Source organism: Ochlerotatus camptorhynchus, unplaced genomic scaffold (genome assembly GCF_037179485.1).
Source record: "Ochlerotatus camptorhynchus isolate MF236.1 unplaced genomic scaffold, CSIRO-AGI_Acam_v1.1 ptg000193l, whole genome shotgun sequence".
Taxonomy (NCBI): domain Eukaryota; kingdom Metazoa; phylum Arthropoda; class Insecta; order Diptera; family Culicidae; genus Ochlerotatus; species Ochlerotatus camptorhynchus.
In genome coordinates this window covers 3,994,842-4,014,510 of record NW_027040683.1, presented here as the reverse complement: position 1 = coordinate 4,014,510, position 19,669 = coordinate 3,994,842, and the positions used below count along the sequence as shown (strand labels likewise).

Below are 19,669 nucleotides of genomic sequence, written 5' to 3'. Positions count from 1 at the left end.
ATTAAATTTAAAGTTGTTCTCAATCCCACCATAAAACTGTTCTATAAATCAATCATAAACTTCATTAGCAATTTTTTATTAATGTCTTGATAAAATACTCTATAAACCTGTTCTATCATTATAAAAGCAATCATATAACCATTAAGTTTTAAATGAGAGCAAATGGTATATATTGTTGCCTTTTAGGCTTTTAAAAGTGTATCATAAAATCTCCTCTGTTTACAAATTGAATTTTAAGGATGGATCCTCACAGTGAATAAAAACCAAATTTATGACAAGGATATATCGAAGGATAAACGAAGTTGGAAGAAAAATTCAAGCGATGCTATCGACCGAAGTAAAATTTAGTTCTTTAGAAGAACCAGCACGTCCGGCGGAACGGTTACAATCAACGACTGAGCATCTGGTGGAGAAGAGAGAAGTGAGCGTGGTCCTCAAATTCATAAAACATTGTCAAAACAGCCTGAAAACAAACCAGCCTTCTCCAGACCTTGCGAATAGTGAAGATCGGAATAACTTGTGTCAGTACCGACAGCAAACCACTGAAACTGTCAGTTAGCGGACACTTGTTGGTTTCCGATCCATAGCTGCGATTTTATTCGGTGAAAGGGTCACTTGGAAAAAATTAATTCAACTGTACATTTCTGCATCGTTTGATGGTGCACTTCCAGAACCATCCGGAAGAAAGGGATCTTTTCGGGAATTATCGAGGTTACAGTTGTGCGAAATGCGAAATATTGTGAACACTTTCTTAGTAACTGCTTCCAAGCCATCGGGAGATAATCGCCTGGAAGAACGCTGAATCTCACAGCGCAACTATCGAAAGATAAACAAACTTTGACGTTTAACTTTTGCAAGCAACTTTGCCTCCATAAATGCTGCCATAAATCTGAACGGGTTAAGATCAAGCAAAATGACCTTAGATAAATACAATTCAGCCTGCAAGTTTTCTTCATAAAAGCCATTTTACAACATAAGGATTTTTTTATGGATTTCTTAAAAGCAAAACAACTTTTTCACAAATGACCCATGAAAATCATCTTTTATGCCACCGCCATATTACATTTAGTTTGCTTGTTTTTTTACAATCTTCGATTTTCTCTCTATATTTCCTTGGATATAACTATATTTTGGTAAATTTAGCAATGAGCAAACATTTAAATGCGAATATCATAAAAAAATAATCTCAGCCTAGCTCGATCTGAAAAATAATTTATTTTATTCAATGTTAAATAATTAGTCAAATCGACGTTTTACGAGAGCGGACCTATTTTTTTCGATGTTTTCATGTACACTTCACATGAAATTTAATAAGGCACTTAAAACTAGGCCACATAATGAGAACTATTGTAATAAATTTGGATATTCAACACGATTTTTATACCATCAGTTTCTATTATAATTATTTTGATAAGATCGGATTCATAAATCCTTTTCTATCTTGATTGATGCTTTCCTAGTGGATTTAGTAAGCGGCTAGGGGAAACGGCTCGGAAAGGGTTTTGATTGTTGCTAAATAGCTTTTGTTGTAGTTTTCAAATGGTTCTCAATGCGTTCGTCATACAACCTTTTGCAGTAAATCAATCTTGAAGAGCTTCGAGAATACACCCTTCAGAACCTTCTTCAGGGTGGGCCAACTAGACATATTCTAGTCTTAATGAGGTTTTGGTGGATGCATTAATGACAAGATAGCCTTGACCAGGGTTTTATGAATGTTGTTTTATAGTTGCTTTGTAGTATTTCATAAAACTTAAAATGTTACTTGGGCTGAAGCTCTTGATCTTCACTGAAGTAAATTTTCCTGAAATCGATTAAATTTCCCTGGATGTTTCGGATCTTCCGGAGGACCGTTTCTTGAGTGCCTGGATCTGTAATTGAATCTCAACCTTCAATCTTCAGTCTTCGTTGTTAGGTATATCAATATTGTCGAAAAAACAATCACGAAACTCTGTGATCAATTTTAGCTCGAAGTTCGACGAAAAGTTTATCAACTACCGGTGCGAAAGTCGAACGACCGGTGCGGAAACTAGTTGCTAACTAAAATAGCAACGGCTAAAGTTGTCAAACTAGTAGCCCGAATAGCAACGCACCGGTGCGGGTGCTCTTAGGCTGGGTGTGAAAGAACTGCACTATTCAATTCATTGCTCTGTCCAGATCGTTTGCCCAAAGCAGTAAAGGACGAGGCAATGAAAGAGCCAACGAAAATATTCAGTCACTCATGTACGTTCAGTCATTCAAAACAAAGATTGGGTACCATCAAGGAAGAATAGAGACTAGCGACGTTTAACGCACGCACACTAACGGGGGTCTATCGCCGTGTAAAGTTGTTTATTATGTTCCTCGGGATAACCTGAAAATGTATGTTTTTCGATCAGTCCTAATGAGATTGACAGCGGTTTGTTAAGTATTTTCCTCGGATTTTCACTATCACAGTTTCACACAGCGCACCAATACAATCAGGCGTGAAAATTTCTATAAGCGTGCTGACTGAGCTACTGACCGAGTGCTCTGCTGTCAGTGACTCGTTTACTTCCCAATCATTCAGACTCTCACGAGCCAGTGAATGATGAGGCAGATGGCAGTTCATATTCATATGAAAATGACTCATTGAACCTGACTGTTTTTCGCACTGACCAGTTTGATTTGGAAACTAGCTGAACCGATTTGATCCAATTTAATTTATATTCTTACTCCCATAGAACTCTATCGAATTCAATGCCGATTTGCTTCCGGAGTTATGACCAAACAGTGAGATTACCCGAGCAATGTCCAGCATCAAAATACAGCAAATCGAAATTAAATTTTGATATCAACATCAAACTGAAATCATAAATTTCAGTTTACGTGATTGACAAATTGTGCTGTATATTTGCTCTTCAAAAATATGTTGTCGCCGTTTTGGTTGCATTGCCTTAGCAGAACATTAAATTGTATACTCGTTGTGTTATCCACAGGAAAAATGTACATCAAATTGAGGTTTCAGTTTGCTCTCTTTGATAGCAGAATTAGTTTTCAATGTGATGTCACACGAAGATTGTTTTGCTCTTAATTTTGATATTGAAACGATCAAAACGAGTAATCATTATCAGCGACAACACAACATCAAATTTAGTTTATAATTTGATCTCAGACTTTGCACGGGTAATTCCTACCTTTCCGGTGTACCTTGTTCGAAAAAGGCACGTTTCACATACTCCTTATTTAAGTATATCGCGAAAAGACAGTTTTTGAATTTGCTGCCTAATGTCGTTAGCATAGCTCCTCAATCCTGGATTTCAAATAAGGAGCCTAATTTACCTACCGTAACCCTGTTACTCGTCGTCAACAGTTGTTTTTTTTCTACAATCTATTCAAATCGAAATTTATGATCCATCCTTAAGCTGCGGGATAATGATTCAAACAAGTGATGATGCAATTAATAATATAATTGCGATTATACAACAAAGCACCTCACTTGGGATTAGCTCGCATGAAATAATCCCTTCAACTACCTTTTCACCGCTCATCGTGTGCATAAACCGACCATTAAACCATGATTGTTGTATAGCTGTAGTATTAACAACTTGTAGCTCTAGTTTTAATTACCTCGGAATGAGATTTCATGTATTTGTATATAAGTAAACATTTCATTCCGACCCCCTCACCTCTACTCATTAACATATATCAATACTACCCGACTGAAGCATGTTCCCTAAACGACCATTTTCCATGCGAAGTAGGATTTGAACTTTTTTTTTTCGTACGGATGAGTAATGACCGGCTTGGTTTGTGCTTAAAACAGCTTTTTTGGTTATTTTGCTATTAGAAGAGCATGAAACAACGCGTTAATATCCCCTTATTCCATGAAATTGATATAAAGCTCTCGACTTTTTTCGCGCAAGATTTCGTCCAAAGAGGGCAACCAGCAACAAATAGCCTGTTTTTGCCAAGACTGTTGATTATTCCTAATCCTACGCGATATCCCTTTTCGACACGTGAAAAACAAATCCTCACATTAATCTCAATCGGTACGACTACCTGGTTATTCTCGTTTTGTTAATTCTTTTGTTTTCACCTGAATTCGGTTTATCCTTGGGATTTTCGTTCTCATTTTCCATCGAACCACCCAAATCAGACTCCTAGAAACAATTAGCTTTTATGTAAACAGTAAAAAACCACACGCCTTCTCACACACTGCCACCTGTTTTTTGCGGGCTGCCGAGTAGAGTTTTCTTAATTCCCTGTAACATGAAACCCACTTTGCACTGCCCAACTTCTTCACGTGCAAACACAGCCACCGCCTGGCGCACTGTAAAAATTGTATACAGAACTAGAAACTCTTTCGAACAATTCGATATCCAAACCCACGAGCAGCAGAATGCACTGTATTTTTCTGGTTTTCTTTAACAAAAAAAAAATAATAAAACACCAAACCACTCTTGCCACACACACACTCTCTTCTACTCACCTGTACTACACCTGAAACACCACCACAAACCCCAATCTCACCGTGTAGATAATGGCGCTAATTACCGTATTATATACCCACACCACTATTTTCTCTATATCCAGTACTTTAGTAGTGATATTGATCTTTGCAACCGGCTGCGAGACAATCGCGGCCCCGCCCCCTATCGGGTAAAAATCGAACTAATCAAATTGTTTTCTTCTCTTCCCTTTTGCTTCCACGTGTTTTTTCCCTCCCCACATCCTGATACGTCCTGATTTGATTTTTCTCCATATCATCTGTGTGCCCCCAAACCACCACTTCCAAACCCAAACAAACATACGCACACGCAAAAATGTTAAAAATCAAACCCAACACAGGTCGTAAGTTCAACCAACGGAGAATTGAATGCCGATGACCCAACCGCCGGACATTCGAACACGCCCATCACGCAGCAGCCGGAAGTGGAACTGGTCGACGAAACAAAGTGAGTATTCTAATTACTGTCCGTGGCATTTAACAGTCGCAGGATCAATCTCGATTTTTTGGTTATCCCAATTCTATCCGTTGATTGGCGATGTCCAGGAGTTTGATTGCAATCTCAATATATTCCTGCCCTTTCGAAGAGTTTTCTTGGAGCAGGATCTTATTTTTTTTTTGTAAGCATGACATCTCAGAAGTTTAAAAGTTTTTTTCAAATTCCGAATCTTAAATTGTTGTGTCCAGCATCTTGAAATATTTTTCAATGTTTGAATTAACTAGATAATTTGTAGATTTCTAGAAGATAGCTCTTCATAGGAGTTTTAGTTAGAATCATTCGAAGATGTCTTTTGAGTTACTTTTAGGATTCCGCTGAATAATATTATGGTTCTCTCTGGTATTCCCTTGAAATGGTTGTTCATAACAGCCTTCATAAAGGGTGTCCACAGTTAAATTGCATCACTTAGAAGTACTCGCCAAAAATAACTTTCTCAACCGATTGTCACGAAATTTTCAGGGTATATTATACTATATATAAGCTTGGTTTACGTATCTTTATTTCACTCTATTTCTTCGCCAAATCCAAATGCCCGAACTTTGTTATTAATTCCACCCTTAAGGTTCAATTTACTTTGATGCATTTTCGAAAAATTCAAAAGCAGTTTTGTTCGACGCATTATTTCAGATTGCTAAAAGCTTGCGTCATTATTTTGTGTAGAATAGGAAAAGGGATCGAATAGTGCGAGCATTTTGAAATCTGAACTAATGCGTCGAAAAAAACTGCTCTTCAATTTTTCGAAAAAGCATCAAAGTAAATTGAACCTTAAGGTATTGTACAACGGTTGAATCAACAGTTTTTCTGCTTTCAACCTTGATTTCAACATTTCCTGTTCCGTAGTGACAACTTTGGGATGCTTACGGTGTTCACGACATCCCGAACGGAATAGTTGGATTTGCGGTTGAAGGCAGCAACCACTCGCTTCTGATCTTCAACGCAGTACGGAACACTTTTTCTTGCACTCATTTGCTTCCTATCGACAGTTAAACGTTCTCCGAAACAGTAGATTGTTGGTTTCCCAACATCTTTCCGATGACTCGGTGTGAAAGATGTGGGTTTTTTCGTACACGCGCTGTTCGACTCCATTTTCAAAACTACTTGAAATTTCACAATGAAATTCACGCAGTGTAAACAATACACGCTGAGTCCATCTCACTGAAAATTTCATTAAAATTAAGCCAAAGGGCAAAATGTTACAACTTTTTGAAAGTGATGCAATTAAACTGTGGACACCCTTTAGCAACTTATTGTTAATAAAGTCTGGTATTTATACTGGGTTTACTAAAGTAAACCCAGAGCTCAGAGAGTTCAATCCCACCCTAGGAGTAACATCGTCGCATCAGTTTTAAATCATCTGATCAACTCAACCCTTTTTTCATAATATAATTTATTTGTAAAAGCTCAATTGCGTTAGCTTTGCGGAGCCGTAATTCAATGTATAATAGCATTATTTCTTAGGACTAAAGTTATTAGAACGGGGCCCGAATACTCGCGGCTTACTCGAGGTTAAGGACAAAAATCTTTTAACAGGTTGGATGTGGACTTGGGATAAGGTACATGGGGGTGAATTGTCGTTTTAACCTCCGTCGCCGTTGCATTGGTGAATGAACGTGGAAGAAGCACTGCAGTGCGGAAAGGGCTCTGAATCTCTAAAGGTGATTGGACAATTGATGAGACAACTGAAACGAAACACAAAAAGAGGCTATGTTGGGAGAACGATGAGAGGACTGACACATCAATTTAAAAAATAAAATAAAAATGAAACTGCTAAAGACTCTTAAATTCTCAAATTGGTTTTAGAAAATTGTAAATCAACTTCATATATTCGAGATCGCGTCTTGCCAGAACGTCTCTAACGGGTGTAGCAGGTTGCTTTCCTCGGGCCCTAAGGGTTTCTCGCAACTCAGATCTGGCAACATAGTATAAAGTACAAGACCAAACAACATGCTCGATGTCGTGGTAACCGTCACCACAGGCGCACAGATTGCTGTCTGAGAGCCCAATCCGATAGAGATGTGAGTCTAATGAAAAGTGATTGGACATGAGCCTAGACATGACGCGGATAAAGACACGATTCATGCCCAACCCTTTAAACCATGGTTTGTTCGACAGCTGTGGGAGAATAGAGTGTAGCCATCTTCCCAAATCACCATCATTTCACTTTTGTCGCCAGTTGTTGAGGACTTGCTGACGAGCAATTGAGAAAAATTCATTAAAGGCGATTTGTGCCCATTTTAGCCAACGAGTCCGCTTTCTCGTTACCCGGAATAAAGCAATGAGAAGGGATCCAAACCATGGTGATAGTGTAAGAACAATTAGATAAAGCACTCAGGGTAGATCGTATTCCAAACAGGAAATACGACGAGTGCTTCATCGACCTCAATGAACGAATAGCCTCCAGTAAGCTTAGGCTATCCGTGTAAATGAAGTAATATGGTCAGGGGGAAGTGAGGCAATTTGCTCTGCTGGCTAGCTCCGCAGCGTAAACTGAGCAGGGTTTCTGAAGTTTATAGGAGGCGCTATGAAATTCATTGAATACTCCAAAACCAGTGGACGCATTTATGGTAGACCCATCTGGGAAAAATCTCTTCACTTGACTGACGTGGCGGTACTTGATAGCGAAAATTGAGGGAACTGCCATCGAACGATGAGGATCTGGTATTCCATGGATTTCTTGACTGTAGAAGTCTTCGAAGCCTGCACGATTGGGGTTGAACGAAGACGGTCCAACCTCCAGCGTCATGTATTCGTAGTACAAATTCATGAATCGAGTTTGCGGATTTCGGTCGAGCAACTTCTCAAAGTTCTCTATTACCAATGGATTCATAACTTCGCAACGGATGAGAAACCGGAAAGACAGCTCAGCGAAACGATCTGTTAAGGGGAGTACACCCACGAGAACCTCGAGACTCATCGTATGCGTCGAGTGCAAACAGCCTAACGCGATACGGAGACAACGGTATAGAATCCGTTGCAGCTTCAAAATGTCGCCGATTGAAAACAAAAGCTACCGTCCTCTAAAACAGATCGAATGGTTGTTCGGTACAACCTTATCAGTTCTTCCGGATGGGCTCCCCACCGGTGATAATCCGAAGAAAATTGATCCTTTGCTGGCATTTTTGACTCAAATACGCAATATGTTTTCTCCATGTGTCCATCGATTCCAAATGAACCAGACACCTAAATACTTAAAAGACATGCTATGAGTGATTGTTTTACTAATTGATCACCGTTGACGAAATGGAAATGGTTCGCAAAAAATTAGTTAAACTATCCCAAGCAGATGTTTTCGAGGAGGAGATTAGGTACTTGGGGAAGGGAAAAGCGGTTCCGAAGCATTCGCACTTACGCCTTTTGTGCCCCTTCGTCGACCCGGACGGCATTCTCAGAGTTGGAGGTGGATTGCGTCTTTCGGAGCAGCCTTATATAACCAAACATCCCATCCTCCTACCCAGTTTCCCATCCATTTACCCGGTTATTGGCGGTCGAGTAACCCTAGCAGCCATCCGGCAAGAATATTGGCCAATTCAAGGACGTAGATTGGTCAATGGTATCGTTAGAAACTGCTTTCGATGCGCTCGTGCTTCACCCGTACCCACCATGCACCAAACCGGACAGTTTTCAGTCACCGGAGTTGACTACGCCGACCCAGTATACATCAGGCCAATCCACAAACGAGCTGCACTAACCAAGGCCTACTTCAGCGTGTTTGTATGCTTCGTCACCAAAGCCGTGCACCTGGAGCTTGTGAGCGATTTATCCACCCCCGCATTTATCACTGCACTGCGAAGATGCATCGCTCTTCGTGGTTGCCCTGCACACATCCATTCCGATAACGGGAAAAACTTTCAGGGTGCCCAAAACAAACTTCGCGAATTACAGTACTTGTTCGCTAATTGGGCGTTCTTTGACTAGGCTGCTTTTTACCTGGGCGTTCGTTAATTGGGCTGTAGCCCAGTTAAAAAGCAGTCAAACGTCAATAATAGACGTCACATTTAGTTTGACATTTTGTTGTCAAAATTAGTGAGGGGCATTCGAATGGAATATTAAGTGTTAATGCGTTTTTAGCGAAAGCGTTAAGCCTTTCTAAACTCGCGAAATTGAATGCTGCGAGAATAACAATAACAAACTTTACATTGCTTCAATTCAATGTACATAATTTTTTTTAACGTCGATCAAACAATTCATCGAAGTTCCCCTCAGTGTTTTTTGATGCCCAGTTAGCGAGAGGAATTCGCTAACTGGCCTGCGCTTTTAGCCCAGTTAGCGAGCAAGTACTGTATACCAGTTGATGCAGAAGGAGAAGGCGACCGGTCAAATAGCCAACCACTGTGTGAACCAGGGAATTCAGTGACATATGGCACCGCCGAAAGCCCCACATTTTGGTGGATTGTGGAAGGCAGCAGTGAAGATTGCGAAGAAGCACTTACATCGACAGGTGCACCGTGCTGGCACAAATTGAGGCAGCAATGAATTCCCGGCCATTGACTCCACTGACTGAAGACATGAATGATTTGGCTGTGCTCACTCCGACACACACTTCCTAATTGGCACTACAATGACCGCTCTCCCCGAAGTCGACGTTAGCAACATTGACTCCAGTCGTTTGGACCACTACCGGCGTCTCCAGCAAAGAGTCCAGCAATTTTGGTACCAGTGGAAGACCGAATACTTGCAGGAGCTGCAGAAGGAAAATCGACACATCACACCGAACACTGAAATCCGGCCAATCCACTAGCAAGAATCGTCAACACCATCCCCGGACCAGATGGGCTCATCCTAGTCGTCGATCTGCAAACCAGCAAGGGAATCATCCGTCGTCCGATTGCGAAGATTTGTATCCTCCCGCTCGAAGAAGCAACTGAAGAAGCTTAAAATATTTTTGCTTGTGTGTTAGATTTGATTTGTTTTTTCTTTAATTTTTGTGAAAGAAGTTTAAGAAGAGTGAAATTCAGAAATTTCAGGTAACGGCGACGACAGTTCGGCCTGTTAGAGGTAACTCTAAGACCAGAAGGTCCCGAAGGAACGTGCTCAGCTTTTTGGCTCAGCTCTGGTACTCTCTTCGGTCCCAAACTAGTCGATGCACCCCTCGAAACATAGGAAAATCCACGAACCCTTCATTTTATCTGTCAAACTTTCATAGCGAATCAAAACAAACATAGTGTAGTACTAGAATTTCGACTAGAATGGGGTGTTTTGGTGGCCGATCCGAGAGTCCTGGGTTTCTCTTGATCGACCTCAACACCTTCCTGTTCAGCTGCCGATCTGAAACGAAACTTGCACCACACGTGTAATTTCAAAACAAATCGCTATCAAAACATCCCAAATCCGACCACTAGAGGCGCTACTATAGAATAAATAAAGTGTCCAGATTCTAAGTGGACCAGACTTTAAACAAGATTTAATCTGTTTCACTCCAGGTAAGAGACGAACCAGACCATGGCTGAAAGTCTTTTAAATAAATTCCTAATCAATCAAACCCATTTCTGAGGTATGGCTTTTTTGTCCTATAAGGATGGGTACTCTTGTCTATAGTCGCTATATTTATAGTCTGGCAGAGAGAATTTCAATCAATCAAAAAGCGGAACCAATTCAATATATTATAGACCAACAATTGAAAAGGTACTTTAAACAAAATTTTGATTATTCTTTCCTCGCCAATCGATGTGTGTTGTTGTTTACTTATTGCTCAACAAGTTTGTGTGCGCAAAGTGCATTTTTTTTTACAAAATCATCAAAATGCGAGGCTTTTCCCCGAACAAGCGCATACAGATCATGCACAAATGGTGTAAGGAAGTTGGCGAAAATGGAGGAAGTAAGTATCGAAGCAGTCCAAACCGCCATCCGGAAGTTCGGTGAAGAAGTTACCTTCGAGGGCACATCGAAAATCTGGCCGTAAACCGGGACCGGTGGACCAGAAGATCACCAAGCTTTTGTCAATAAGAACAGTGCCTCTGTTCGAGATTCTGTCAAATAAAACTGAGAACATCGAAGTGTAACGTCCAACGCTAAAAACGTTCAAGAAGCAGAAGAAGCCGCATCCGTCAAACCGAGGGCTCGGAAGCTATATCTAAACCAACAATTGAAATAGGCGCAACAACCAAACGTAAACAATGGCTTTAAACGCAAATTCCTCGATAATCAAAACACATCGAAGCAATCTAACACCACCATCTGATAGAGCAAACTTCCTTTATTGAATGGCATGGTTAGTTTGCGTGAGAGTGGTTTGATTCTTCAGGAATTTGCGTTTAAAGCCATTGTTTACGTTTGCAGGGCTGATAGCGGGTCACTTTTTAGTGACTTTGTCACTTTTTTTAAGGTGGTCACTTCAAAGTCTCTATTTTCGTCAAAAAGTCACTAAAGTCACTTTTTTTTAAAGCGAAGGAGGCGCTCAATAAAGAACGCAAAATATTTTTCTATTCCTGTTTAGGAATATCGGTCAATTCTTTTTCGCTTTGACAGGTTAAATGTTGACTGAAGTTCACATGACAGATCCTTATGAGGATTTTCTGTGGAGTGAATGAATACGAATGATTCACACAAGGAGTAAAGAGTTCTAGCATATGAAGATGAGTGAGATTAATGTTATTCTTACTCTTTCTGGCGAAAAATTCGCCCAAACATACCGCCGAACAACAAGGTTGCAAAGACTCATTTCAGCTAAAACAATGTTTTTCTAAATTATGAAATAATTAGATGCCATGATCAAATTTTGAATTGTTAGGATACAAGAAGAGGTTGCAAAGAATGTGTTTGACATATTAAACCTGTTTATTTCACTTCATGAGAGTCACAATCAGCGATTTTTCAAAAACTCACTCACTCACTCACTCACTCACTCAGCGATCAGCAAATCGCTGATTGTGACTCATAGAAAGCAAAATTTACAAGTTTTATGTTTCCAACGCATACTTTGTAACCTCTTCTTGTAAGTTACAAGTAAAACATGTCATCATACCATCTTTTGGTTTTATTATTCCGAAAAACATTATTTTAGCTGAAATGAGTCTTTGCAACCTTGCCGAACAATGAGGTATCCGCTTTCTTTTATTCGTTAATAAAATAAAATTCCGCAGTGAAAACAACGATAAGAGAAATTTAATAAAACATAACCCCACCTAGTGCGTTTTTTTATTGTGCATTTCTCACCCAACTAAACTAGTTTTTCGGTAGCTTTCCAAATGGCGGAAATGGTCGTAAAAATGCGCTTTTGCATTGCATCGGCTTTAGGTGTTCGGCTCACTTTTTACTTGCCTCGTAAGGAATACGCTAAAGTGACAAGACGTCCCGGATTCGCCTTCCTGTCCCGCATTACCAATTGTCCTGCAAAACGTCCCACATTATCAAGTGTCCCGGAAATTGCCTAGCGTTCGAAATGTTGCTTTTGGTTTTTCGTTAGTGTATTTTTGGTTGTTTTCGATTCCATCATTTCTACGGGCTTCTTCAACGTAGTCCTAAATCCTGGTTTCGGTTTATTTAGAACTATAAAAAAAACCACAACACCGGTGTTGTAAATTTTGTTTTATGCTAGATATATTGTGCATTATTTTGAACCTGGTATATGCTGGAAAATCCTTTGAAGTACTTGAAGGTACTATGACGTTTTGAGAACTTCTCTAAAATGCTGGGATATTCTTGTGAGATTTTTCGTATTCTCTACAATTCTGGGAGCTTCTTTTGATTTTTAGCAGCTTTGGAGAAGCTTGGTGTTCTTTTATTAAGTATTTGGACTAATTGAACTAGAACTTCAATCCGAAAAAACAAAATTGATGTGCAAGGAAACTATCTGAAGTTCTGGGAAATAATTTAAAGTTCTATGAACTTTTCCTGAATTCTCACATTTTCTAAAGGAGCATTCCTCTAGCGTAGAATTTTTTAATAATTCAAGACCCGCTACCCCTTCGTCCTTAAAATGAATAAACTTCTCTGAAGCTCAAAGAGTTTTTTGAACTTCTGACATATTCTGCCAAGCTCCTCAAACTTCCTTGATGTTCTGCGACATTTGATGAAAAACTATAACCCTCTCTTTAGTTAGTTTGGTCTTGAAATATTTTGTTCTTTGGAATTCTTTGAGATTCAGGGAACTTTTTTATATGCTTTGAACATTATTGAAATTATAAAAAATTTCCAAAGGATTAAAAAAAAAGTTTAGACTTCTTCGAAATGCTGGCAGATTCTAAAACTTGTTTAATTTTTTTAGAAGCTGGGAGAAATTCTCTCAATATATAAAGTTGTCTGAAATTCTTAAACTTTCTCTGATGTGGTTCTAGGATCTTCTATGAAACTTTTAAGCTTCTTTAAAATTCTGTAAAATTCATTAGTTTTTAGGACTTCTCTGAAATTTGAGGAAAATCTTTAAAATTTTCAAAATTTACCTGAAGTTCTTTAAAACTTTCTGAAAACTTATGATCTTCTCTTAAGTCTTTGAGTTAAGATAACATGCTGGAGGATTCTCAATAAACCCTTCAAATTGCTCTTAACTTTTGAGATTTTTTTTAAACTATATATTGTTGGAATAAACTGACGCAAGGTTCTTAAATAATTTTGAAGTTCTCCCAATGATCTTCTCTGAACTTCATTAATATCTATGGAACTTCTTGAAGTGATGAGTACTTCTATAAAGTTCTGAGGGCTTCCCTCTAAAATTGTCGTGTACTGCATGTTTCGTTGAAGTGAATTACTGAAGTCTAAGAAATAAGAACATTTATAAAGCTATTAAATAATTTTAATAAATAAATTTCACATAATGAAGGATTATTCATCTTCTCAGTGAGAAAAATATAAGTGAGTTTATATAGTAATATAATTGGTTAAGTATAACTAAACTGTTTTGTTTTTTTGAGAAAAACTAATTGTTGCACCAAAATAAAATATCTTTAGAATACGGGGATGTTGTTGTACGGTAGCGACACCTACTTGAGTTAAGAGAAGAATCAGAAATATGTAAAAAAAGTTAGTTGCACGAAAAGACCTGTTTTCGTTTCAATAGTTTGAGTCCATATTAATAGTTTTTATGTGTTTTTTAGGTGAAGTGGCTATGTTCAACCTTTTTCATGTATAAAATCAATGATTCCATGGAGCATTGTTGAATAACGAGGCGATTTGTGAATCGATGATTTTTGTGTGTTTAATTGTGTGTCCAAACTTCAATTTTTAGAAAATTATACAAAAACAAGGATATGGCTGAAATGGTGTCGAGTCAGTACGCAAAAAGCAAGCGTCGCAAAAACGAGCAGCTGACAGCATGGAGGAAATAGTCAACAAGAAGAAAGCAACTGTTATAACTAACTACTTCGGAAAGAAGTAGTACTAATTTCCCTATTTTGGATCCTCTATTAGCTGTCACTAGATTCATGTACTATTCATTGTTGATTTTAAACTGTTTATTAATAAGGTGAACGTTAACCTGATACTTTAACTAGTCAAATATATTGGTTCCATGCATCTGCATTCAAAGTTGAAGTCATCATTACGTTTTTGTGGACCACTCAGTGTTCGCTGAAGGCATGTTTACGTTCTGATGATGGATGATAACAAACTTTTACTGGAAAACAAGGAGAAATTCATACTAATCAAAGAATCTAATCTCGGCACAGAAGCACAAGATAAGGTTGAATCACATTAAATTCAACCCAGAAATAGACATTCATTTTACATTTTTTTTTTTGCAAAAAATGTTAATTAAAACAAGTGGTTCACTATGGGATGCTGAAAGCTTTAGGGTTTTAATTTGGAACATCTGACTATATGTTAGATTTTGCTGTGCTTCCGTAATTGGTAATTTTCCGTTTGATTTAATCAATATTTTTCATAAAATAGATACTGAAGAGTTGTGAAAGGAAATGGATTTTACCGGATAATCGCTCCAGTTTCTGACCAATTACAATAATACCAATAGTGCACTAAACGCGGTCAAATTTAATAAGAGGCGTAATGCATTAGGAGATGCCATTAGATAACGAATAGTATTGAGAACTCAAAACTGACAAAAACTCATATGGGACTGATGTGCAGCCCTGTCTGTAAGAAAACTGACAACATATAAGTGCTTGTATACAATACCAACCAAGGGTCACAGTCTCGCCATTCAACGCTCAAAGCTTGAGGGTATTTGTTCAAATGAAATACTATATGGATGCGCATGAAAGCTAGTAGAATTGCCAGTCTTCTTGGTACGTTGTGTTCCATCGAACAGCTGAAATTTAGATGTGTTTTCCTGCAGATGAAGACGGATTATATAGGTTGTTGTATTATAAAACACGCAAAAAACCATACAATAGCGATTGTTTTTATTAACGATAATTATAATGAATTTTCATAGCATAATATTTAAAATGCAACACACATTTTGGGCAACAATTATGAATTGGAACAGGTTTACTGAAAAAAGGATTTATCTTGAAAATTGAACAAAATGAAAGAGTAGCCAGCAGCATGCTAGTGTAAAAATCAATCACTCATGTCTGTTTACAACAGATACCGATCATACAAGAACAAATACTACTAATATTGACAAAATGCTTAAAATCTTCTTATACATTTTTAAATTGGAGCTCAATAAGTTCTACTTGGGTCTCCTTTTTTGGTCACTTTTTGTGCCTTAAAAGTCACTTAATGGTCACTTTTTTACTGATTTTAGTCACTTAATGGTCCCTTTTTTACTCATTTTAGTCACTAAAATCACTATTTTTGGATATATTTGGTGCTATCAGCCCTGCGTTTGGTTGTTCCGCCTATTTCAATTGTTGGTCTAGATATGATCGCCTACTGTGTGGAAAATTGCCGCGTGTTATCATGAACGATGAAACATTTGTCAAATTTTACTACAAGATGCTTCCGGGAGATCAATATTACACAGTCCGTGATGGTCAGGTAAGAAAGCCATGGATTGGCAAGCGATATGTGAGTTTGGCAAGTTGTCCATTTATGACGAAGGAGACGATGAACACTGCACGACTCGAAAGACACGGGAGCTTGGTACAAAACAAACAAAGTCCAATACATGCCAAAAGAGATGAATCCTCCGGAGGCCCGGTCAATCGAACCTTGTTGGGCCCTTTCCAAGGGATATCTACGGAAACACTTCAAGGCAACGAATTCAATTAGAGAATTTGAAAAAGACTGAACAAAAGTAGCCAAAGTCATCACCAAGGAATCTGTGCTGAAGCTGATAGGCAGCGGCAGATCAAAATTTCGCTCTTTGGCATACGATTAAAGGAACTGCGGATTATTATCATGCAATTGAAAAAGACCATATATATGAATTAAAAATTTGAGTTCCTTAACATAACGTTGTTTTATTCCAATAATAAACTGTGCTTATACTTTCTGGGACACCCTATAGCATGCACATTAATCCAGGTCACCGGTATCACGTTCCTCGTTTCGAGCAGCAAAGCACGAATCACTCAGTGGAGGAAAAAATCCTAACGACTTTGTCCTTGAATTTCGTGTATCTTCGGTGCCATAATTAGGCTCCCAGCATTTCTCTTTTGCATCAACCCACGCACGTAGGTTGCCGTTTTTTGTTGCTTCAAAGAGAATTAAGATAAATCGAGGAACATCTCTTAAATTACGCCATCGAATGGTTATATATCTACTGGCACATCCTCGGAGAAAAAGAATACCCCTACCCCCTATAGATAAGGATTCCAAAAATGTGAAGGTGAATCATGCAGCGCTTTAGATACGCTCGCACAATTACAGGGAAAATATGCTTTAATTTAGTTTTCGAGATTGTCAACGACCTCTGCCCTGCAGTACTAAGAATACTAATATTCCTAAACCGTGTGCTAATCTCGTTTCGCATTCTCTCTTTTCCTCTTTGCAGATGTTGTTGTTTCTTTAAACGAAAGAAGAAGAAATCGACCCGCCAGAAATGACTAGAAGCAGTGCAATGTAGTCCGGAACGTGAGGCAGTCAAGCTGCTACGTGCAACGTCACACTCCAACTCGCGCGACAGCGTGCTGAATCCAAGCCAGGATTACATCCAGGCGTCGTCGCAGCATACGATCAGATATCCATCCACCTCTGTACTGGCATCGACACCGACCGCCCAAACGCCGACACTTCCATTGTAATTTATTGCTAACTATTATTATGCTAATCCAGATTATTAATTAATTAATTATTAAATTATTTATTATAATTTTTTTCCGCGCGGTGTTACGTCCCAACATCATACTACACACAAACCGCAATCGCAAAAAAAAATTACAACAAAAAAATGGTAACACCTTCCATTTACGATTCATGGTCGTCCTTGAAAATACGCTATTTTGTCGCGTAACCGGTTCTGCCCAAAAACCGCACACACACTTAATCAAAAAAAAAAAACGCCAAATCGGGTCGCCGTGCGTTGAACAAATCAATCCAAACGCGTTGTCGACACGCTCGTCCGAAATCGGAACAACCCGTCGTGAACCGTTCTCCATGTGTGTGTGTGTGTGCGTGTCCGTATGTGTCCCACATATGTCGAAACCGATCATCTTAAAAAAACCATCCCAAACGAAAATTGATTACGACGAGTAGTGACTTTGATGATGACATCGATTTCGACCCCGATGACCTTACGATCCTGTTACACTTTTTCCGTAAGCTTTGATATCGACTTCCGGTTCCCCGGAAGGGATCCTGCAGACGACCACCACTAGTACTACCACTATCGGCCTCACTGTCTATCCGACCCTCAGTAGTTCTAGTACATCATCATATCAGCGCATTCTACTACTACCAATTATTCTTCCACTGCTACTACAACAAAGTACAACACAACAAAACAACTGATCACCAGCAACCTTCCCTTTGTACCACACCTTCTATTACTACTTTCCTCTAGTACTACCACACGACATACGATGTTTTTAAACAAAAATAAATCAATCCCCTCCCAGTATTGGCAGCTTCTTTCATCTCCCTCTATCTATCGCTCAAAAAAATAGACTAGCCACAAAACGATCTAGGAACAATAGAATCGAACATTGTAATCTACAACAACAACAACAACAACATTCCGTTTTTCCCCCACGCGTGGCACCCCTGCAAGTGCCGATTGAAGCGGGTTTGACCAAGCCTTCTTCGATTCCACCGAACAGAGTGCCTCTCTTCTACCACTACTTAGCTCTAGGATAGATAGAACAAACTAACCAGTCACGCCGCCTACTACTCTTCTCTGCTACCTATTCAAACAAAATTCCCAACAATTCGGAACCGGTCGTAGCAGGATTCAGACAGTCTCTCCCATTCAGACCCATCATTCGGTGACAGAAACCAGCAAACAAACAAATCCCGATCGCGACAAAATTTTATCTCGGATCTAGTCCTTTTTGCTTTCGGCGTCTACGGAACTCGTTCCTGACTCAGTGTCGCACGAAATACCTTCAATCAGTATTGAAGTCATCTGTTCGTTTTTTTTTTGTTTGTTAAAATTTCGAAATTAAATAAAAATGCATTACAACGGGCAAGAATCCAATCCAGGGCAGTGACGCAAACAATGGGGCTTCTAGTACTGCGCTCGTACTGCACTAGAATTGAGAAGGTGAAACTTCCCTTGAAACATCCTCATTCGTAGCCAGCCATGCATTTATCGAGAAGCTTGTGCAACGTACTAGTATTGTTTTCTAGTACTACTACTGCTATTGCAACAGATGTGGTATTCTAGTACTACCACCCCTCCCCCCTCGTAAAATACAGTAATATCAGAAAGTATCGAAAGCAACCCGCGTTGCTTCGTTCGAACACTCTTCTCTTTTTTTTTTGTTTGTCGTGTGTACGACGTGAACCGACTAAGAGGAAACCAATCAGTCATTTTTTTCGATTTGTAAGGAAACCAAGCTAGTTTACAAAATCATAATGAAAATGAGAATCGCGAGAGAAAAGAGAAAAGAACACCATTCAGCACGCGTCAGAAAAGAAAAATCACACTTGTATAGGCAGCATATTGTTCTCTTTGAATCATTACCTTTTTTTCCTGTTTGTTAGGACTACTAACTGTTAGATAGCGTTTCTTGAGTTGTCTTTTTTTACGAACGTGTACTATTTTTTTATTTTAACTGAAGAAGAATGCTTTTCAGCAACAAGCAAAGAACGGAGGAGAAGTGGATGCTTAGGAAAATATTGCTATTTTTTCAGTGCGTTCAACTTCCAATATATTTTTGTTTTGTTTTGTTTCTTGAGTACCTACCGAACAGAGTAAACAAGGAAGGAGAGAACGATAGGATGAGAGCAACAGTGGCTCTGTTTTTTTCTTTTCTTTTTCGTTTAATCTAATTGTGATATAAATAGTTTCTTTTGTATAGTGTATATTTTTTACTGCGTATCGAGTAAGTGTATTTAAGTCAGCTGAAAGAAAACTATTAGGCTAGCAAGCGAGAGAAAGAAAGGGAAATTGAAAATAAGTGAAAGATGATGAGAAAAAAAAACGTTGCGTTTAGGAAGCAGTTATCTAATGAGCAAACAAAACAAATTGTGAAATTGCTAAATAATAAAAAAAAAATGAAACGACTGTAGTAGCTAAATATTAATTATTATCGCTTTTTGCACACTGTTTCTGTTTGATTAATTTCACATCCTTTGGTTTTTTTGGTTTTGAATTTCTTCTGTTCTTCTTCTCCTCAATGATGTTAGTGTTTTTTTTTACCGTTAAGTTCTAAAATTATTGATTTTTTTTTTTGTAACGTCACGTGTTTATTTATATTTCTTTC

The 19,669-nt window shown here is 38.7% G+C and overlaps 1 protein-coding gene across 14 annotated transcripts in view; it reads left to right on the top strand.

The window, feature by feature from the left end:
• gish (casein kinase I gish) overlaps nt 1-19,440 on the top strand; it is a 315,663-nt gene extending 296,223 nt beyond the window's left edge. For 11 of the 14 annotated variants that reach the window (XM_065223566.1, XM_065223554.1, XM_065223564.1 and 8 more), the window contains one exon: nt 4,807-4,917. In XM_065223566.1, coding sequence (XP_065079638.1) covers nt 4,807-4,917 — 111 coding nt within the window. Of the gene's footprint in view, nt 1-4,806; nt 4,918-16,797 lie in introns of those variants that run through there. The other 3 variants (XM_065223553.1, XM_065223556.1, XM_065223559.1) reach the window with 1 other exon arrangement.
• The last annotated feature ends 229 nt before the right edge of the window (nt 19,441-19,669 follow it).